The 23,121-nt window shown below is 40.9% G+C and overlaps 1 protein-coding gene across 1 annotated transcript in view; it reads right to left on the reverse strand.

The window, feature by feature from the left end:
* Positions 1-22,424, reverse strand: part of CMYA5 (cardiomyopathy associated 5) — a 45,859-nt gene extending 23,435 nt beyond the window's left edge. Inside the window, exons 1-4 of the mRNA XM_015615339.3 lie at positions 22,169-22,424; positions 4,193-14,387; positions 1,445-1,540; positions 552-785 (exon numbers count right to left, since the gene is read on the reverse strand). Of these exons, the coding sequence (XP_015470825.1) occupies positions 552-785; positions 1,445-1,540; positions 4,193-14,387; positions 22,169-22,326 (10,683 nt within the window). The 5' untranslated portion in view covers positions 22,327-22,424. The remainder of the gene's footprint in view (positions 1-551; positions 786-1,444; positions 1,541-4,192; positions 14,388-22,168) is intronic.
* Between the last annotated feature and the right edge of the window lie 697 nt (positions 22,425-23,121).

A 23,121-nucleotide genomic window follows, 5' to 3' on the forward strand; every position in this document is an offset into this window, starting at 1 on the left:
TTCAACAGTAATTATTTATCACACTCTCAGTAATTTGAGTGCATAAATTATCACATTAAAAAACACCCCAAAATAACAACAACAAAAACCCCAAAACAACAAAAATACACAATAAAAGACCTTATGGCCTAGAAACAATTTTACTTTTCAATTACATTTTCTTGTTTCAAAGATCACTTTCTTGTTATTTATTATTATACATAACACGTATTTCATTTTTCATATAGTAAAATACCTAAATACTCTAACATCTCTTACTTCTCAGTTATTAATTCTAGATATATTATCAAACTGTCTTTTCACCTTCTTAAAAAATGAACACACCATTTTAGTAGCATAAGTCACATTTTTGTCCTGTGCCTCCTCTCTACAGTTCTCTCTGAGAATTCCCACATCAAAACCAAATGATCCAGCAGTTTCAGAGTGGAATAGCTGAGCTAGCAGGATTTAGCTATCTTAAAAAAAAAGAAAATTCATTGAGACCCTAGATGCAGAAGTCCTTTCTTAACTAATATAATAAAAGCTACAGCATGAAAACCTGTTTTACTCACATTTAAGAAAACAAATCCATCCACTTCATCTGTTTCTTTTACTGTTGTCTCCAAAGTTTCCTTTGCTGAATCAACAGTTTGCTGGAAATTTACCATTTGCTCATACAGGTACTCCATCTTCATCTTCTTCACTTCCTCAAAGTTCTCTGATTTCTCATCGTATTGTGCTACCACTTTCTTAAGCATCTCTTCATTCTGCTTTTCTAATAAGTCTGCATTTTTCTTACAATTTTCCTGAAGAATAAAATGACAACATTTAATAAATACACAGAAATTCTCAATTACCCATGCACAAGCCATCCACCAGATTCATTCTGGCAGGTTGACAATAAGACAATTTTATTTCTGCAGGCAAATGCCTCTGGGAGAAATATCTCCAGAGAAATACATAAAAAACAACAACAGCTTTTGTTTTTTTGTTTGTTTTACTGTTAGGCTTTAAAATTAAACTTTAATATTTGATCACTGAGATAGGAAGTCTGACCAAAAAATAGCTAAAAATGCATACTTACAACTGGAGTTAATACAGTTCTCAAGGCTTAAGAACTTGGGCAATCAGAACTTAAGATACTGGCCAATTAATTTAGATGCTTCTCATGGGATTCTAAATGAAGGCACAGTGTGAGCTTTTTATAGGTGCAAAAAAAATTAAAGAAACTTTTTCCCTCAGTGTTTGACAGTTACATATTCCACTTTACAGTAATGTGCAAAAAAGCAATCTTTTTCTTCCTCCAAAGTTAACACCTTCCAGTGAACTTCCAGAGAGGTCAAGGACTTGAGGACTGGAGAAGCAGCCCATTTTAGTGGAAGCAATGATGCTGCACAACAAGGCAAACATATCTTGAAATCTTGTAGAGGGAGAGAAAACTAGTGTGATAAAACTCTGAACTTACCTCAACTGAGTTAAATCGCAATTCAATATCACTCACAAACTCTTCAATCTTCATTGACTTTTCTTCCAGTGCTGTGAGCAATTTACTTAACTGATCCTGAAATTTAAAATGTTTCAGTAACTTATGCAGGTTATTTTATAAACTTCTTTACACAAAATTTCTTTTAGGTGAATATTTTCCTTTTGCCATGAGCCACCATTGGAACAATTGCTAAGTTCAAGTATCACCCTGGCAGCAAAGACAAGCACAGAAATAGCAACAGGAACAGTCACAGAACTGTTTCCAAACCAAAACAAGTGAGCTCAGTTCGATAAGGTGCTGTGTCCATACAAGCTGTTGAACACTATGAATTCCATCGCAGCTTTGCCAGAGAGTGAGGGTACTTAGAGCCTCATGAGTGTCCTTGAGAGATCACAGGAACAAGCCCATAAAAAGGAAGATAACAAAGGTAGTTGTGAGGGTAATAGATTATACGTGTCATGGCTTTTTTAATTAGAAATTTTACAATATTTCTCTTTATAGAAATCAATATAGAGATAACTAGATATACTTTTATGTAAACAAGAAATCATCAAAATCACTGGTTGGGTTATGTGGAAATAAAAGCAGTCCAAGACACATCAGAGACAACTCAGAACTTTTTCTTAGTGCTTCTTGACCTCTTATGGAAATAATTTGTTCAACTGCTCTGGTGCAATTCATAATTTATAAAAATGCTTTGTTTTGATTCAATGGCATAAATCTAAAATGAAGGTTATCTTCCTTTGTAATGGCTTCTTATTATGGCAAAATTTTGCAGCTAGATCAGTAGAAAAAAAGCACATGACTTTACATTAATTATAAATGCCATATAGAACAATACAAATGAAAGTGCCCTTTAAAAATATTTAGGGCAAATCATCAAGATTTGGAAACAAATTTCTGTTTTGTCAGGATGAACTGTAGAATCTGACAGATGCCATCCATAGCTCATTTAATTTACTGCGAAGCTATGTTCTCATAGTTTTCATGCAACAATAATAAAAAAACAATTTTAAAAAAATTTAAAATCATGCAACGAGAATTTTGCTATCTTACTCAGTAATGATACAGAAGTAACAAGAGACATACAAATGCAGTCTCAAAGTAATCTGAGCCCTGAGAGTTAGAAATCATGTGAAGCCAGGCCTGTGTTGCAGCCAAATTTAATACTGGCTTCATATCTGTGCTCCACAGCCAGAGAGTGATGTCATGGGATGTTTATTTGCAGCTTAACTTGACTTGCTGCAATGTGGGTCCATTTGAGGGGTGGGTGGGATCTGCGACTTTATTGCTGACTTATTCGTGCCTTGTTATCACTGCTAAGTCAAGCATGAATGGCCATATATAAAAATCAGCTCTACATCTGAGTGCCATGGAGATAGTTTGCAAGTACTGATATTTGAAACTGTAACACTGACTCCTCCTATTTTTGATTTCTCTCTTCTACATATGAGTTAATATAAAGATAACGTAAATACCGTCAATTCAAGCTCTTCTGGAATTTCAGTAAAATGACATGAAATCTCTATTCCTGTCAAATGAACATATGCCAAAAATGAGACCTCACCTTTCATTTGCTGGGGTGAGAGTAAATAGCTGGTAACAAAGAAAGGAACATATGCATGATATGTTCACTTGTACATGAACAGATCTGATATGGGAGAAGTGAGGTGTCACATACACGTTGTTTTCACAAGCAGAACAGCATTTTAATGAGCAATAGCTTCCACAGAAAAAAGCATTTTCACTAGTATTTATAGCAATGGACTAGCTTAATGATATGGAGGGTATTTTAGCTGTCTTTTAGGGAGGAATAGCTTGGATATTGGGGCAAGAAGTAGGACTTTATAACCTCTTACCTGTACTGATGCCACAATGCTATTAACTCAGGTCACAGAATGCTTTGGGTTGGAAGAGACTTTAAAGACCATTTAGTCCCTATTTCCTTGCCATGGGCAGGGACACCTTCCATTAGACCAAGTTTCCCAGAACCCCATTCAGCCAGGCCTTGAACACTTCCAGGGGTGGGGCATCCTCACCTTCTCTGGACAGCCTGTTCCACTGCCACATCACTCTCGCTGTGAAGAAATTTTTTCCTGATGTCTAATATAAACCTGTCCCCTTTCAGTTTAAAGACATTGCCCTTGTCCTGTCACTAGATGCCCTTGTAAAACATCCCTCTCCGGTTTAAAGCCATTTTGCAGATGAAATTGAATGGAACAGAAAATAAGCACTTCAACAAAACTGTGTAGGGTAATTTGTCTAACATCTCCAAGCAACCAATGCGTGTAAGTGGGACAGGGAACACATTATGATAATACTGGTCTCCACATACGGAGTGACCTTGTACCTGTACCTTGTCAAGTGAAGTAAGCTGCTGTTACCCAAGTTATATTTTCATAAAAACAACATTCTTCCCATTTCTTCCCCTACATATCAAAACTAGAACAGACTTACACAGTAAGACTGAAAGATGCTAAGTCTGGTAACAACAAGGTCATTCAAACTTCTGAATAAAGTAAAATACCAGTATAGGACTCCAGAGAATACCTTAATAAGATAGCCTTCCTTCAAGATCGTCAACAGGTGTGTAGGAATAGTTTTTATTTAATAGTTACTACAACTTAGCTTCTGGACTGCTCTTTGAAGCCTCTCCTCTTGACAATGCAGGAGGACAGGAGAAATTAGCCTTAGTAGGTACTTTTTGTAAACCAAATTAATTCTTACCTTCATCTTGGTTGCAGCATCATCTAGTGTTGTGACTTCATGGTCTTTGTGCTCTCCAAAAAGCTTGTCAATAGCAGATATTGGGCATTTGCAGTGGTAACAGTAAGTGTCTACTTGTGCTTTCTTCAGTTCTCTTTGTGGGCTCTCAACATGAGGAACGTTTGTTGCTGATTTTTCAGGATACATCACCACAAAGCCTGAATCTTCAAGCTCAACAGGAGTTCTTTGTTCTGGCTCATTAACAAATTCATAACTATCTGCAGCATGATCAAAGGAGTCCCTGTCTTCAAACAATAGCTCCTCGTGTGTAAATTGAGATGATATTTCATCTTGCAAAAGCTCTTCTTGAGTAATCACATCATAGTCCATTGACTCAGAAAAATCTTCATAAACATCATGGTGCTGCTCCTCTCTTTGCAAGTCTGGATTCTCTGTTTGCTGAATGGTAGAAACACAGGACAGAGGTTCCTGAGTAAACTGATCATCTACACTGTCTTCAGTGGGAGCCCTGACATATGGAACATACTTTTCTATTTGAGGAATTGTTGTTATATCTTGCTCTTCTTCCTGACTAGTACTAGCTTCTTGATATGCAGCTCCCTGATAATCCATGTGATGACTGTATCCTTGTTGACTTGACTGCTCTGGCAGCTCTTCAGCTCTTTCTACTGGTACGTTTTCTTCTTCTCTTTGTTCAGTGATATCAGTTCCTGTACCTGAAAGAACTGTTTTGCTTCCAAAAGGAATGGCATGCATTGGCTTGCAAATTGTTGCTTGAATGTTGCTGTCAACCTGGAATTTGTCTCTCTCCGTAACACCCCTTTCTGACTGAACCTCAGTTTTGACATATTGAACATCACCAGATTCCTGCTTCTGCTTATTCTCTGAACTCGTAACCAAAATTCCTCCACTAAAGGACTCATCTTCTGGTATCTGATCTTTTTGAGGCCCTATGGCCTTACCTGGAATTTCATCTTTAAGAATGTATTTTTCAAAATACATTCCAGTTCCATCATCTGTGTCTGAATTTCTACTAGGGAAAGAAGCATTAGAATTGCCACTGTCTTCATCGGAGGGAGGCTCATCTTTTGTCTTTTCTCCTACTGCTTCCGCATAGAGGTCTTTGTATAAAAATGATAGGGCAGGTGGCTCCTCTAAAAGCTCTGGGTTAACTGCAGCAACAGTGGTAGGGAACAAGAGAGAGCGTTCTAGCACTCCTTCTTCTGAATCGAAGAGTGGGGTCCCTGGTGACTTCCATTCATCTTCTACATTTGTAACGCTTTTACTGCTAGAATCAACTGATTTTTGCAGTGGTAAAGATTTTGAAGCATCTGCATAAGACTGCATTTTGCTTTCTCCTTTTATGGTACCATAAAAGACTTCATCAAGGTCCTCAAGTAATGAAAACTCTTCCAAAGTATCTACCTCAGTGTCTTCTTTAAAAGTTTTGGCTTCCTCCATAGATTCATTGGGGTCTTCTGTCACAGGAGACAATGAAATTCGTCTTTCAAATTGTGGCTTAATTGGGGATTTGTCATCAATCAATGTGTATTTTTCAAAATAATCCATATCAGCAGTACCATTATTAGGATCCAACTTTGCATAATTATTGTTTTCTGGCAACAGGAGGTTTTCTTGTTGGGTTTCTTCAGTTTCCTCAACATCATCCCTTTTGACCAAATCTACCAGTTCATGGCTTGCAGTCTTTCCCAAAACTGAGCTTTCTGAAATTTCTGTGCTTCTTCCAGAAGTTAGGGCTCTCTGGCCATCCTCAACTAATTTTCTTCTAAATGAAGGATTTGTTTCCAAGTATTCTAATTTATCAGGCATATGTTTACTTTCTTCTTGATCGACAGAAGAAATATGTGAAGGTGCATGAATATTGAGTATTTCATAACCTTCTGAAATTATATTAAATAGATCTTTTTGTTCAGTAGTCTCCAGAGCATGCTGCCTGTCTTCTGCAGCACTTGCATGTTCTATTTCTTCCTCTTTTCCTTTCAGGTAATGTTCAGGCACTTCAGATATTTTGCCTGCCTCCAAATGTTGCATTGGTTCAATTTTTGTGGTGTTTAAAGTACTAAATTCATGCTCCAGAAAAACTTCTGTACCTTGATTATCTCCTACAAGAGATGGTAAATCATACCTTTGTGTTCTGGGACTAGTGTCTGAAGACTTTGTGTGAGGAAATTTATTTGACACAGATTCAGAAACTCTAAATGTATGTCCCTTAGTCTCTGTAGTCCCATGAACTGTAAATTCTGTGCAACCTCCAGCTGGGAATTGTTTTGATCCAACATCAGAAGTTTCATCTGGAGTAAGTTGAATTCCTTGCATGTCTATGTCTGCAGCCTCTATTGGACTGACTGAGCGAGCTTTCACCTCTTCTACCAGCCAGCTAGCCAGCCCAAAAGATGGAATATCTGGGCTCTGCTTTTCTTCAGGACTTGAGCTAAGAGGCTTCATCTCTGCTGAAGAAAGGCTGCCCCATTCACCAGAATAATGCTGAGTTTTGTGTGTCACAGTTTCATGAACAAGATCTGATGAAACAACTCCCAGATGCCCCAAGGCTGTGTGCTTTTGGTCTTCAAAACATTGTTGCATTTCACGTCTATGCTCTCCTTCAGCATAAATGCCTGAAACTTTGTTAGATTGCTTTCCAAGCATGTCTGCTACATCAGAAAAAGATGATGGAACATTTTGTTTCTTTTCATCATCAGTGAGAGCCATTGATACTGACTTTCCAAGTTCTGACTTTCCAGGTAATTTATGAAAAGGTATAAATGACTCTGATGACACTGCTTGCTGGTCTGCTACACCAGTCACCTTTGACTCTGCGGTCACTGACCTTGGCACTGTCTGTTCATCAGGTTGCATTTCTTGCTCATATTGCTCAGTAGTGAATTTGGGGGAGCTCTTTAGCTGGTCTGGAGACAAATATATTGTGTCCAACAAGCAAGATTCTGGCTTGTCTTGGTCTTGCCCTTGAGACACACTCTCCAAGTGCACTGTCTTTAAGCTTGCTGTTTCAGATGAACTGAGTTGACTTTTTTGCAACTGTTTTTCATTGTGTGGTGGAATTACATGTTCACACTCTGACTGTATGGGCTGGGCAATAAGTGCCTGTCTACTTTGACTTTCTTGTTCATCAAAGGACATTGTGGGAACCAAATATTCAGAGACTGGTTTTGAATAAGGTGGAACTTCTTGCTGACATGTTTCATCTGCTGAATAAAATGGAACTGAAGATTCAGACTGCAGTTTTGAAGGTACAGTCAGATAATCCTGACTTTCTAGAATTTCTGTTTTATCTGTAGAATATGATACATTTAGTTGTTCAGATTGTAATTGTGTAGCTGTGTGAAAGTAATGTGGAGTCTGTTCTCCCTCAGCTTCAGGTAAAATTTCACATTCAGCCTCTGACTTTGTAGCTACAGGCAAACACAGAAAACTTTCTGTATTCTCTGCTTCTTTTCTTGCAAAAAAGGACCCTGGCTCAGGCAGGGAAGTTTCTAAGTGTTCTGTTTTAGAGCAGGAGGAAGATATATCTAAACGTTTGGGGGGTGAGCCTCCAGTTATTGGTGAAGACTTTGGACTTCCTCCAGGGTTTGTTTCAGAGACAGTGTGTAGAGCACCCAAAGGTGCAGACACTGTTTGTTCAGTAAGACATGAATATAGTTGAATTTTGTGGCTGTCCGCTTCCTCGGTGAAAAATGATAAATTTTGTTGTTCAGTTTCCAGCTGAGCACTTAGAGATGAAGGAGCACCAGTGTCACACTTCTGTGAATGTCCTGCTCTCTGTGGGGCCATTTCACACTTTTCTGCTTTGTCAGAAGGACTTAATAAATCTGATTGTTTGAAGTCTGGCTGTGCAGTTCCCTGCTCCTCGGTCCTGACAAAGCTATGTGCTACAGAAGGTGTTTCTGGCTGCTCTGTTTCAACACCAGAGGACTGCAAACTAACACATGGCTGTTCTGGTTGGATCCCATCCCTCCACTTCGTTTCACCAGTGAAATATGGCATCTCTGGATGCTCCAGCTGGGCAGTCTGTGGTTGCTCTGCCTTGCCACAAGGATATGATAAATCTAGTGGCTTTATTACATGAGTCTCTGCTTTGCCAAGAGAGTATGACAAATCTGGATGTTTTGAGTTCAGTTGTTCTGGTTGCAACTGCTCTGATTTTCCTGTGGAATATGAAACATCAGAAGGCAAGAACCCTGCTTGTGCGGCCTCGTGTTTTTCTGTTTTGCCAGAAGAATAAAAGAAGTCTGGGAACTTCCCTTCCACTGGGGATGTATTTGTTTGCTCTTCCATGCCATGAGGACTTGAAAACACTGGTTGTTCCAATTTTAGTTGTACTATTTCCTCTGGCTGTAACATATAGCTTCCTCTCTCCTGTTTGACCTCCAGCTGTGCACTTAGTTTTTCTTCACTAACAGAAGAGGACAAATCTGTGTGCAGTACTTTGCCCATGTCATCCATGACACTTGCATGTTCAGACTCTGGTAGGGCAGCCCATGACGGCTCTGTTTTGACAAATGAGTGCAACAAACTCTGTTCTTTCATCTCTGGCTGTGTTGTTTTATGATGTTCCGCTGTGCCAACAGAAAATGACAAATCCGCATATTCAGAGTTTGCTTGGGAATTGTGCAGTCCTTCTGTTTTCTCCACTGAGCACTGCAGCTCAGGGTGTTCTGCCTGCATTCCTGCATCTTTACATTCCTCTGCTTTGCTGAGAGATGATGGAAACTCATCTATCTTTTCTTGCTCTGGCTGAATCTTTTCTTGCTGTACTGTGCCAGTGTAATGAAATAAATCTAGGCACTCCAAATCCTCATCAGCAATTTGAGTTTGCTGTGTTTCACCAATTGAACATGATAAATCCATTATTTCTGCCTCTGGCTGTATGATTTCATGGTGTTCTAAACTGCCAGCAGATAAATCTGAATGGTGTGATTTTGCATTTAAGGTTTCTTGTTCTGCCTCACTGAGAGAATGACATAATTCTGAATGTCCCAACTCTGTCTGTGCTTTCTTGCCTTGTGCCTCTTTTTTGAAAGAATGCAAGAATCCTGGTTTCTCCTCTCCAGTGGTTAGTCCTTGCTCTGTTGTACCAGGCCAAGATGACAGATCTGGTTTTTCTAACACTGGTTGTGTAGTTCCTTGTGGCTTTGCTTTATCAGTGGAATGCAGTGAATCAGGATGCTTTGGCTCTGTTTTTAACATTTCTCTTTGCTCCATTTTTCCACTCTGGGATGGTGCATCTGGAGCTCTCTGTTTCTCCTTTGCAGCTTGTGGATGCTCTGCTCTGCTGACAGACTCTTCCTCTTGAGAGCATTCCACAGCTGTCTGCTCCATCCCTCGTTGCCCCACTTCCCTGTCCAGGGGTGCCAAGCTTGCCTGGCTTGTCTCCAGCTGCGCAGGCGGCAGTTGTTTCATTTTGTCATGACCGTAAAATGCACCTGGCTCTTCCAACCCCAGCTGGATTGTTTCCTGCACTTTGTTGAGGGAATGTGGTAGACCAGGGTGTTCAGGTTTCAGCTGTAATGTTTGCAGCCCTCCTACTCTGAAAACAGAGTAAGGCAAATCAGAATGTCCCTGCCCCGGTTCTACCATTTCTGTTTCCTCTGCTGCACCCACAGAACGTGACAAATGTGCAATTTCCACTTCTGGCTGAACAGTTTTATGTTCCATTTGTCCAAAGGAATATGTTTGCTCTGTTTCTTGTACTCTTTGTTGTACCTCTGTGTTGTCCAGAGGAGATACCATATCAGTATGCTCTGCCTCCAGTGGTGGCATTTCATCATCTGGTTTATCAATGGAAAATGATAAATTTGGTTGTTCCAAGCTCTTCTGGGCATGTTTAAAAGTGTCCCTTTTGTCAGGAGAATGCGTTAACTTTTCTTGTTCAAACTCCTGCTTTGTGGCTTTCTGCTGCTTTTCTCTGCCAAGAGAAAGTTTTCTGTGTTTTTGATCCAATGATGCTACTTCTTCCTGGCTTGTCTCACCAGTGGAATGTGACAAATCAGGATGCTTCAGCTCCCTTGATGCAGTTTCTGGATGTTCTGACTCTATTTGTGCAGTTGCTGGAGAAGCTCTTTTTCTAGCTACTTTAGGCAATTCTTGATGTTTAGACTCAAACTTTTGAGTTGATTGTTCTTGGTCTTTACCAAAGGAAAATGATGCATCTGAATATTTTGAATCTAATTGTGAGCATGACTGATTTGGGTATTGAGATTCTACTTCCATACTTTCATCTTGTGCTGCTTCACTCAGGCTTTCTTGTGAACCCAAATGTTCTGATTTTTGCTGAGTTTCTCCCATGGAGTATGAGAGCTCTGGATATCCTGACTCCTGCTCCACAATGTCACCTTGTTTTGATTCACTACTTTCACATGAAATATCTGGATGTTCCACCATTACTGGTTCAGTTTCTCGTTGCTTCAAATGGAATGGTAAGGTTGGGTTTTTCAATAATTTTTCTTGCTCATGAGAGGAATATGGCAAATCTGGGTATTCTGAAGCTACTTCCATTTCGATTGGAGCTTCTTTTTCACTGGAAGAAAGCGATAATATTTGCTCCATCTCTGGATGTGCTATTTTTTGTTGCTGTGATTTGTGTTGTATAGCTTCCTTCTCTGCTTCTGTACTTACATAAAATGTTTTTTCTGGATATGCTGGCTCTGTTTCTTCTTGCATTTGACTGAACGAGTATGGCAAAGATGGATGCACTAACCCTGGTTGAGCTATTTCTTCCTGTGCCAAATTAATTTGGTCTATGACCTGTGGCTCCTCTTTACCCAGGGTTTCTGAAATGCCTGGATGCTCTGTTTCCATTTGCACAGCTTCTTGTTGGTCTGTTTCCTGCTGTTTCACCTCTCTTTGGACTGTATCTTGTTCCATTCTGCCAAAGGACCATGAAACATCTGGCTGGGGCACGTTCAGTGGTGGTGTTTCCTGTTGCTGAGTACCAGCAGTGGAACAGGAAGGAAAAGACTGCTCCTGCTCCATTTGTGTAATTTCCCAGGGCTTTGCTTTGTCAGTCAATTGTGACTGCAAAGCTCCTGACTCCACTCCTTTTTGCATCACTTCTCCAGTGATAAATGAGCTATCCCTCTTTTCTGAAACTACTTGTACATTTTCATGTTGCTCTGCTTCACTAATGAAACATGACGGCTCTGGACCTTCTAAGTTTCTCTGTATAGCTTCTTGTACCATTTCTCCCTGGGAATCAGTTTGTCCCAGCTTTGGTTGCAATTTTTGATGTTCTGTTTTGCCAGTGGAAGATGTTGTCTCTAGCTCTTTCACCTTCAGCTGTGAAGCTTTATGTTCCTGTTCTTTTCTGGTAGAATGTGGCCAAACTGGGTGTTCTGACTGCAGTTGAGCAGTTTCTCCTTGCATTTCTGTAGCAGAGGAATCCAGCTTACCTCCAGACTGTGAATCCTGCTGTACAGGCTGTGGCTGTTCTCCTTTGTCTGTTTGTGATAGTTCTTGCTCCTGTGTTTTATTCATGGGGTATGGTAAATCTGAAAATGTTGTTTCCAGATACCCAGTTTGCTGTATCTCAGCCCTTCCAGTGGAATCAAATATATCTGGATGTACCAACTGGTGTTCTGTATTTTCTTTCTCTGCTTCCTCCACCAAACACGATGAATCTGAATGTACCTGTGTAAGCTCTTCTTTTTCTTCTTGTTTTTCTTTTTCAGGGGAATAAGACTGTTCGAGTTCAAAATGACTGAATGCATTGTTTCCTGTTTCTTCCTTGGAAATCAAAACCTGATGTTCCTTTTCCAGCTGTGCACTTTGCATTTCCTTGACTACTTCCTTGGTTAAAGAAGAGTCTGGATAACCTATGTCCAGCTGTGCACTCTCTGATTCTACCATTTCTTCTCTGGAATATGATAGATCTGAGTGCTCTGTCTCCAGCTGTGCACTGTCTGATTCTTCTCTTTCTTCTCTGGAAAAAGAAAAGTCTGAATGCTCCATCTTCAGCTGTGCACTCTCTGGTTCTTTTGTTTCTTCCTTGGAAGAAAATTCTGGATGTTCAGTCTCCAGTTGAGATCTCCCTGATTTCTCTGCTTCTTTTGTGGAAAAAAACAGTTCTGGATAGTCTGTATCCGGTACTGCACTCTCTGATCCCTCTGTTTCTTCCCTGGAATATGAGAAATCTGGAAGTTCTGTCTCTAGCTGTGCACTTCCTGGTTCCTCTATTTCTTCCCTGGAAAAAGAGAAGTCTGGATGCTCCATCTCCATCTGTTCACCCTTCAATTTCTCTGTTTCTTCCTGGGGAGAAGAGAAGTCCAGATGCTGTGTCTCCATCTGTGTTGTCTCTGATTCTCCAGTTTCTTCGGTGGAATATGACAGGTCTGGATGTTCCATCTCCATTTGCCCACCTTCCGCTTGTTTGTTTTCTTCAATGGAAAAATCAGAGTGATCAAAATCTACTTCTTTATTTATTGCTGAAGTTTTCTGTGTTTCTTCTGTTTCTGTATGAACAGGATATGAAATGCCGAAATATTTGGAATCTTTATTTTCAGGGATTGGTGGTTTTAATTTAATTTCTTGCTTTTCTGTTTCCTGAAGTGTAAAGTCTTGTTCAGATTTTGTTTGGTTCTCCAAATGGACATTCTGAGTTTCTGAAGATGGGCTCTTTTGACCTTCTTCTCCTGGAGGTGCTGGCTCTGACAGTGCAGTTGTTGATGACGGACACTTGGTTTCTTGCTTCTCTGTTTCCTCTTCAGAATATGGTAAAAACACATGTTCAGACTCAGACTGTGCAGTTTCTGATGACTGAGGAATAATATCTTCCTGTCTTATTTCAGCTGAAGTGGAATATTTGGATTTAGCTGATGGAACATCAGGTAAGTAAGACTTCTCTGTTTCCCTTTCAGGATGTTCTGACATAGATTCTGTAGGCAAAATATGCTGGGAACTTGGTGTATCTAGTTCACTAACAAAATCTGCTGAAACAGACTGTGGTGCAGAATTGGGCTGAACTTCCTGCTTCTTCACTTCATCCAGATGATCTGATGCTGTCAGCAGGGATTGGTCTGGCATGTTGTTTGCTTTTTCAGCTGAGGAAAGAGGCACTTGTTTTTCATCAGACTTGAGTAATGTGGAGGTTGTTGACTCTGTTATTGATGTTCTGGCTGCGACTGAATGACTTTGCTCCTTCCTGGCTTCCTCTTCATTCTTCAGCAGATGTTCTGAAACCTGATTTGGGGTCTCCAAAAGAGGTTTTCTCTCTTTTCTTTCTTCATGTTGAAGAGTTGATTCTTTCATTTTATAAGGTTCAATATTTTCAGATGAAACACCATTTTTCTTAGAAAGCTGTTTTTCAAGAGGTGGTGTTGGTGAAGAAAAGCTTTGATTTGCTTGTTCTGTGAGTTGTTGTCTTTGCTTCCTTCTTCTCTCTGAAGGTGTTTCAAGAATTTTACTTCTTGCTCCCTGAAAATGTTTCAGAGGTGTTGATTCTGAGAGCGAACCAAACTTCTGCAGTCTTTCTTTTACTGATGTTTCAAGGAACTTTTCAGAATCTCCTGAAGCTGAGCTACTTCTCCGGTTTCTGTTTTTCTCTAATGTTTCAGGGTCTGGCCCAGTCCCTCCAAAAATTGAGTTGAACAGCTGGATTCTAGCTTGTACTGGTCCTCCAAGAATTGGACCGACTTTTCTCAGTCTGCTCTCCCTAAATATTGATCTTATTGGAGCACGTTTTACAGGCTCTTCTGTGATATTCTCTAGATCTTCTTTGTTGTCCATCATTTCCTCATCTCTGTCTTGTTCCTCCACCTGCTCTACATTCAACATGGAGGATTGCACATCTCCTAGAACAGTTCTCGGTTCTTGCCTCTGCATCCCAGAAGAGTCACGTTTTTTATTGCACTGGCCTCCCTTCGGTCTTGTGGCCATTGGAACCTTATTTGAAGATTTGCGTGTCCTTTTCCGAACAATCTTGCCTTCATCCATAATAAAGATAACTTTTCCTGGAGGAGAACCTACTGGTGAACTTTCCATACTGTAAAGATCAGAAGCTGTACTAGTTTCTGAGGTCCAGGGAGTCGAACATCTGCTTGAGCTGGTTTCCCAGGTTATTCCACTGTCTTCACTTTGACATGTTACCATAGAAAAGGAAGGGTTAGTCATGATGTACTGCAGCTTGGGTTTCACATCTTCACTTTGGGTAAGATCTTTTAAACTACAAACAAAAAAACAAATAACAAAAAGCTGTAAAAACATGCAGCAAATTATATTATTGCAGGAAAAAGCTGAATTCTTCATTAAAACAAAAATGGTTTTCTAAGTCAAAAATACTGCATAAGCATAAATTTCGAAGTACAAGCATGAGAAAAGTCATATTTCATCTCACAACTATATATTTTAGATGAATTTGTGTAAAACTGCATGTTGCAAGGTTAGTTCAATGAAGGGGAGGTGTTTAAATTATCTTGACAATGCAGGAAGAACAGTCTTTGATCTGACCTTGTTTTGCCAGTGTGAGATTGAGCTGATTCTGGGGCTATTCTCCAGCATGTGTTTATCTCACAGTATAAATTAAACCTTTCATTAAACACTTCAAAGATACTGTCAGAGTTTTAATAGCACCCACACTTGCTTTGCGCAAGTGTGAATGATTATACAATGCTCAAAGCAGTAGAGAGTCTATCCACTGGTTTGTTACTGTCTTCTCATATATTTTATCCTCTAAGCACTCTAGATATTTAACAAAGTAGTTTAGAATACATTCAACAATTAAAATATACTGGCACCTCACCAAATGAAATGGCAATGTTTCATAAAGGTAGTTTTAAACCTTATGATGTTTAAATATGATAATACATCATATTTACCATCATATGATGCAACCAAGTCTCTCAGCTAAAATAGTAAAAAGGCTGGAGAAAGGCTTCTCTGAGAAGCTTTATAAAACTTCAAATTCTTCAAATGAAGCATGTAAAGGTTAGAAAAAACAATTAAAAGACACAGTGTGTGGAGGGTTTAGTATTTTTAGGGTTGCATTATTTACTAAAAAAAAAAAGTACAGAAAAGGTAAGCTCAGCTCCAATATTTCATGAGTAGACAGTAGTTCATTTATGGAAATCACATTTGTAGCTGATGGAAAGAAAGGCAGAGTATCTGCTGGACAAGATGTAACCTTCAGTAGAGCAGAAGCAGTGAAGTCTGTTACTCCCATGGAAGAATGTACTTCTATGGCCACACAACATCCTGCTTCCACTGAACAGAGAGAAGGGTCTTTTTCACTGATTAGGATAAAGAGCTTCAGCTAAAGTGAAGAAACCTACCTACTGATCAGAGATCAGAAAAGCAGAACCCATCAGACCAACTGCCAGAGGCTGTGGCTCTGCACCACACAGGTGCCAGAGATACCTGCAGGCTGCAGAGGCACGGAGACACCCCTGAGAAGCAGGTGGCACCATGCCAGAGGGTGCTGAGCACCAGTCAGAAGGTGGAGGTCTTTGAAGAAGAAGAAATCCTGTGGAAAGTCATAACTGCTTCATTAAGCAAACTCTCTGGACTGTATGTTTTTTGTAAAGGACATCCAATGAAAATGCTCAGTACCTAGTGGAAACAGAAATGTAATTCTGCTACTGGCAGTGCTACCCTTACCTTTCCATGAATTTACCTTCCAGAGCCCAGAACAAGATGGGCTGCACTGGGCTGCTCCACGCTCAGGTCTGTGCAAACCGAGGCACAGATCATCTTGGTGTTGTCCTCAGTGGTAGCTGAAGGCCAAAGTCACCCTGCGGGACAGCAGCCTGACCAGCCCATGGTGGGACAACACGGTATCAAACTCCAGTGATGGGGCTTAAACCCAGTTGTGGTGATAGGGCTGGCCTGGAGATGGTGACTGGCAGGACAACTTGAAGGCCCACAATTCAAAGCATGTCTGAGAGTGCAATACTAAATAATTGCATGTTAGTCAATCCCCTCCTGCCCTCCAAACCCAGCCCTCAAACAGACTTAAGCCCCAGCACGTACAGCTGATTATCTGCCTTGGTACAGTACTCTCTAGAAAGGCTAGCTCCATAGGTGAAAACTTACAGGTTGGAGAAAGAGGTACAGCAGAACATATCTATATCAATTTTCCTCTTAGTTTTTCCTTTGCCAGTTTTGTGGCTTGACATTGACTTGGACACAGCAAAATAAAATAAAATTTTTAAAAAAGAAAAATAAATAGCAATAGTACTAAGGAAACTTTCCGTTATTTGAGTCCACAATAACAGATGAATATTTTTTTTCATTTTTCAGCTTCTAAATAATTCTTATATTTTTAAACCTATTTTTCTGCAATACTCGGTGCTATTAAATAAATCTTTATAGAAAACAGAACAGCACTCCCACTTGAGCTGATATTAATGAATAAGAACAGGTTGCCCTGGCCCTGCCTATGCAAAAAGCTTGAATTATATGCATCATTATCTCATTTTCATGGTCACAAACTTGCCACAAATCATATTCCTCTTCTGTATGAGGAGATAGTGCTTTATACTTTTAAGACCAGAATGAGACATGGAATTCAAACATTTACTTCCGATGCACTTCCAAATGCTGCCCTTTATGTGAGCTGTTTACAAGCTGCACAGTAGTAGCTGACAACCCCCCTTTAGTCAGAGGATGTGTCTGCCACTGCAAAAAGATGTTTGCAATGTTTCAGCTCATAAATGTAGATATGAAGTCATTGACATCAAGGGTAAAAGCCAGGGCTGTCTTTCTTCCATGTATACGTTTCACACTCATTCCTGTTGGTACTTGGAATAACATGGTATCAGCATGTTATTTCACTGCTAGGACATTGACTTAAACCTTTTCGTAGTCTTGACAATCAGTTTTGTGCCTCCTGCCATAATAGCTCAAACCCAGATTTTTCTTCCTGCCTCCTGCTGCTTCTCATGGCCCTCTGCTATGACTTTTGTGCTGTGTCCACTAGGATTTCAGGTTCCTAGTCCAGGCTGGCAGATGTTCCTTTATGTATCATATGACAAAAGAGTTTTCACCTCCCCAACTTCTGGAGCAGTTGCGTTCACGCAGTGAACACAGGTCACACAGGTGCATTCACACAGGTGGATAGAGTGGGGTCTATCCACCTGTTCACATCACTACTATGAGAGATACATGTAGCCAGTCTATCAGTTTTCTAAAATTCTTCTCAGCCTCTCCTTTTCCTCTTCATATCACACCTTGCCACTGCTGGTATCATAAAATGTTAGCTGTTTGCTGCATAATTCCTCACAAGCTGAAAACAACACAGATAAAACGACTAAGATGTCAGCCTATGTCTGGTGTTTTGCACTGACAAGATCTCATTTTCTGAAAGCTCCTACTTCAGGCACAATGCAGGAGTGGTGGAAATTGGTATTGGCCAGCTTGTCCTCCCAATTGAAGGAAACACTGTTCTGTGTTTGTGTTTTTATTCTATTCATATTTATAGTTTCTGCCTTAACCATGGTGCCAATTTCCCCCTACAGTAATCAGTATGCACAGCAAGGTCTCTGCCTATTTTTCTGCATTTCCCAAGGCTACAGCTCATCCATCTTCTTCAGGCTATGAGAACTGAGAGCTAAAGACACCATTTCAAGCCCAGTCTTCCACCTGATACTGTTGATTTTCAGTTAATGATGCCTCTTCTGCCAATGGAGTGGCTCATGCATCTGTTGAAATTCAAAGGAACTATTATCTAAAAACAGTGAGACAGCTGTTCGTGCAGTTACAAAGCTGGGTTTTATGATGAGTAGCTGGAAGCCAGGACCTGGGCTTGTCTCACACATTTTGTTCCATCTCTTATGAAGGGATGCAACCTGCCAGAGTGCTAGTCTGTTTTCCAAGCACCAGGTCATGGCATGCCCTAGTGGCACTACCATTTGCACGATCAAATGCTGCTTGAGAAACCACAGGCACCTCCATGCCCAGAGGTCTGCCATGCTCCTGCATTCTGGATTCTCCACCGTGTTGCTGGATTCTCCACCATGTTGTAGAGAGAGCATGGTACCAAACACTTCAGTCTGGGTGGGACACTTCTTTACGCAGTTACATAATCACCCTGTTGTGACCCAATGGAGAACTTCTTGAAGTCTGAGAGCCCTACTGCAACATAGGCCTTTATCAGTTGGTTTTACCTGAAAAGATGAAGAGAAATGAAACATGGAGTGCCTAGCTGCAGAATCAAGTGGGGGCTGGCTGCACCCTGCCCTCTGCAATGCCCCCATCTCAGCATTCTGCTTCATTCAGCTGCTCTGTTACCTTTTGCTCAAGCCTCTGCCCTGACATGCTTGAGATGGCCCGCACAGCTCTGCTTCCTACCTCTCTCACCTTCCCTGCTCATGCTCTTGCTGCAGGTGGGCAGAAAAACAGCCCTGCCAGACTCTTTCACCCTACCCCAAGTTGGGCATTGCCTCACCCAGAGGCGTCTAAAATCACACACACTTTCTCTATGTCTTTCTCTGCTTTGAGTAGGGTATGGTAACTTCTCTGCAGAAGACAATTCCACAGTGTACACCACCATCCATTTCCTTCTCACCATCCAGTTCCTATCATTCCAGCCTTTTGCACTCCTAGACCCTAAAGCATTCCCCCCCATGGCAGGAAGATGTCTTCTCCACTGTGCTTCCCTTTATACCCGTTTTCATCAATCATTATAAATGAGACTTGTCTCTAAAGCTTACACACCTCTGATCTTGCGGAAGGACTGCTTCATTATAAAAACAAACAAAAAATACTCAACCACTTCCAGAACTCAAGGACATCTACTGGTTATAGGTAAACACTAAATGAGCAGATATAATAAACCCTTACTTAAACAAGCTGTCTGGAAACACTTAAATTGGCTGCAGAGCCATTTTTATGTAAACCCTGCACACCAACACATCCAGAGACCTTCCCATTGTAGAAGGAAATCAGCTGAGAACGGTCTGAAAGATAGAACGGTCAGAACAGCTCACCCATCAGACATTTATTAGACAGAGATACTCCAGTGGGTATGTAAACCAGTTAAACGGTAAACAATTTTACTTTAGTTAGACTTAATTTTCACCATTACCAATACAAAAATTAAAACCTATTAACTTCATACTCATGCTTGCCTTAAAGAACACAGTATTCAAAGTATTTTCCCTGTTTAGGTGAGTAATTGGATACATGGAGCTTGAAACAGAAGTCATCTACCATGATCATCTATCCCAGATAGTAAAATGCCCAAAGGCAAGAAAATATTGTATGGGTGCTATACAGATCAATGGGGTTTTCATGCTGACATAGTTATGAAACTCTTATCCCACCTTGTCAATAGGCTCTGGTGCTGCATGTTAGTCTCATTACTCATATAAAAAACTGTGCTAGGAAACCAAATTATTTAAACATTAAACATTTAAACAATAATCTTAATAAAGAAACCCAAAGTCTTCCACCTTTCACATGCATGCCTTGCAATTTTTGGACAAGTCATAATTTCTGCTGCAGCTTTTGGGATTTTATTTGCTGCAGCTGCTGCACAGTGTGGAAGCAGAGTGGTTTGGCTAGAGCTCAGGGTATCTCAGAGGAACACCAGGGCTCTTCTGCTTGTTTCAGAGGTGCTTCCTGACCTTGGGGCAGTCATCTTGCTGCATGACTCTCATATAAAATAGATATGAGGCTATTTAACATGCTTGAAAGGCAGAAATAGGAGCCAGTGGTGATTTTCCTGCTGACTTGCACAACCAGGTGCTGTTCAACTGCATTAAAGGAGGAAAGCAGAAGCAACAGAGAACTTGGGGTTAAAAATAAATTGATGGCAGCAGGTTCCAGGACAAGCTGCCTTTAGCCAAGTTTGCATATTAGTTCCATCTCCTCTAAGCTATGTTTTCAAAGCCCATGCGCTCAAAAAAAATCTGTTCTGCAGTGGGGACTTGAAAACCTGTTTGTCAACAAATAATTAGCTCGCAGCTTGAGTAAGTATGTCCTAGGGGATCAAACCTGTCTGTTCTTGCCAGGAGCTCTGCCCAGGCACTGACCACAGGAGGAAGCCTGAAGCTTAGCAACCCTGCTGACATTTGCAACAATATCTAAGCAATTAAAGAGTCGTTTTTATTTAACTTTTCTAAGCTATTGCTGAGTGCTTAGCGCAGTCACCACCATTTGCGCGGAACACACACTTTTACATCTCCTTTAACCTAATTAAACTAACCAATTTAAATATGTTCAGTTACCAGTTACCACTTAGCATAGCATAGCAAGTTAAAAACTTCTCTGGTAGACTCTGACCTGATTATTAGTAACACAGTTAAGGACAGAGAAAAACTGTGCTGTGTTTAATAGAACTGAGTGCTAAAGGGAATGTTTGCTGTGATTTAAATATGCTGAGATGCAATGCCCAAGTTTGCATTGCAGAGGTTGCTAGCCAGAAGCAAGACCCAGCTGTTAGGAGCTGCTAACAGGCACCTATGGAGAAGTCCTCTCAGTACAAGTAGTACAAGTAGTAAGTAACTGTGAAGCTACAGATTTCACTCCCATTTTAGCAATTCCTACTTGTGTTTTATAATTTCAGTTTTACTATTAGCCATTTAATTACAGATTATATTAAAAATTATCACTCTAAATTGTATTTTAGCTGTCTACAGTGAGCAGCTCCACTCCATGGGCTTCAGCTGGTTTTCTTGCAGGGATACAGCAATATGCAAGCAGTGTTTTCTTGGCATGCAATCCCTCTCTCTGCCCATATAGGACTGAAAAGCCAGCACCTCTCTTGGGAATAAAGCCGCATTACACACCACGGTGTCCCCCCACTGTGGAAAACTAGCTCTTTATTTCCTATGCAGGATGGTTTTCCTACAGTTATGTAGGAATGTATCCTAGGATACATTTCCCCATTTGGCTTTTGTTCTTGCAGCACTTTGGGTAGGTTAGGCTGCAGATAGCCTCCCACTGCCATCTTTTTTCTCCACTGACCATCAGCAATGTCAGAAAGCAGTTTGAACTGTGATACACACAGAGTGATGGTAAACATAGATGCCTTCACAGAACGGAGGTATTAAGAACTGTATGGTTCATTTCTTAAAAAATGGGTTTCTGGAAAAAACTTAAGCTAACAACATTAACATCTTAGGTTCTCTCTACAATATCCACTTAAAATTGATGGGGTCTACTCAAGACAAGGAAGGAATCTTGAGACTCGGTATGTGCCAGGGACTGTCAGGCCTTGTGGTCTCTTTATGAAAGCAATGGTGCTGGCACAGCCAGAGTCTGTCTGCACGGACCAGGTTGCAGACACCTCCACATCCTGTGCAGGACCATTGGGCAGGGCACTGGGCCACAGCTTTGCTTGTTACATTCCTAGTGGTAGGAGAGCAACAGTAGGACAATAAACTGTTTATGTGGAAGAGTTATTAAGAAAAAAAAAAATTACTAAAAAAAAAGATAAAAAAAATAAAAATCAAAGGGATAGAATATTTCCCATTCCACCACGAAAATCAGCCATAATCATGACCGGCAACAGCAGGCATGTACAACAAGTTTTTCCTTTTTAAGGAAAGAAGAAACTGAAGAGGGAGGGACAAGTGGGAAGGAATAAAGGGCTGTAAAAAGGAACCAATTTTAATGCACCATTATAATATTTGAGCATTTTCTCCCTGACAAGCAAATCTGCAGAGTATTTAAGATCCATATGTGACAAAGAGTCAGCCAGAGAGGGAGGAGTGGAAGAAGATGCCACTTGAGCTGGCACATCAGAGGATCTTTAAATAGAAAAGCTTTCAGGGAACTCGGGGTAGGCGCTTACCACACAAAACTTAATTACAGCCATACTCATTTGAAAAAAATATTACAGCCCTCTACTCCCCCCTCCCTTTTTTTTTTCTGCAGCAACTGGGTAAGGGAAGGGGGGAAAGCCACTAAAACAGCATGGGACTCCAATCCTGGCATCTCCTGGGGGATGCCTTGGGGTGGAGCTGCCAGCTCCCTCTGGGGCTCTGAGTCCCTGGGGAGACATACCTGTTAGTCAGCTCCTCTGCTTCCTCTGCGTCCATGGCCTCCTCCTCCTCCTCCTCTTCTTCCTCCTCCTCCTCCTCTTCTTCCTCTTCTTCTTCATCTCCTATGAAGGACGAGGTCTCGGATGCCCTGTCGCACTCGGCACCACGGGAGCCCTCCATTCCCTTCCCTGCTCAGGCCCTTGCCGGTGATGTTTACCCCCAACCCTGTCCTCCCCAGGGCTGCCTGAAGCAACTGTCATCCCCAGTAGCACTCACTTTTCCTGACTCAGGGCAGTCTTTAAATAGAAGGCAGCAAAGTTACAGCACAGAGTCACTGCTGTTCCTACCCTGGCTCCTAGCACCAAGCCGATGCCAGGACACGTGGCCAAGTGGCCATCTCTCCAGCTGCTCTCTCCCTTCGCCTGCTGCTGCTGCCACAGAGCCACTTGTACAGCAGACAGGGCAGTCAGACAACAGCAGGGAGGAAGGGGGCCAAGCAGACCTTCCCCCAGTCACCTCTTGCAAATTTGGGGTGGATGGTACAGATGAAGCAGAATGAGAATTAATCTGTGGCCCCAGGAGAAGGTGCATTTCACAAGTTCTGCCCTTAAACACACCCAGAGTGCCCCTAAGCTTGAGCTGGAAAGGTCAAATACAATAACTAGTGGATGAGCCTCCGACAAACACATTTAATTATTAATACTGTACTGTAAGAGATATCAGATGCACTGTGGTATTTAACTATGCAAAAGGAATGCATTTAAACCCTTAGTTTATCAATGTGTTAAATCACAGTACATTTAAAACTTCTATTTGAGTGGACGTGAACCAATTACAGTTTGAAGCAAATACCAGCTATACTATGATGCAGAGTTTAGGTTAAGCCACATTTACCCTTTATTATTCTGGATTTTACACAAAATGCAGTGCTTTTCACAAACAAAATAGAAATATTTCCAACCTGTACTAGTCAAA

The sequence above is a fragment of the Parus major genome, chromosome Z (assembly GCF_001522545.3).
Source record: "Parus major isolate Abel chromosome Z, Parus_major1.1, whole genome shotgun sequence".
NCBI classification, from domain to species: Eukaryota; Metazoa; Chordata; class Aves; order Passeriformes; family Paridae; genus Parus; species Parus major.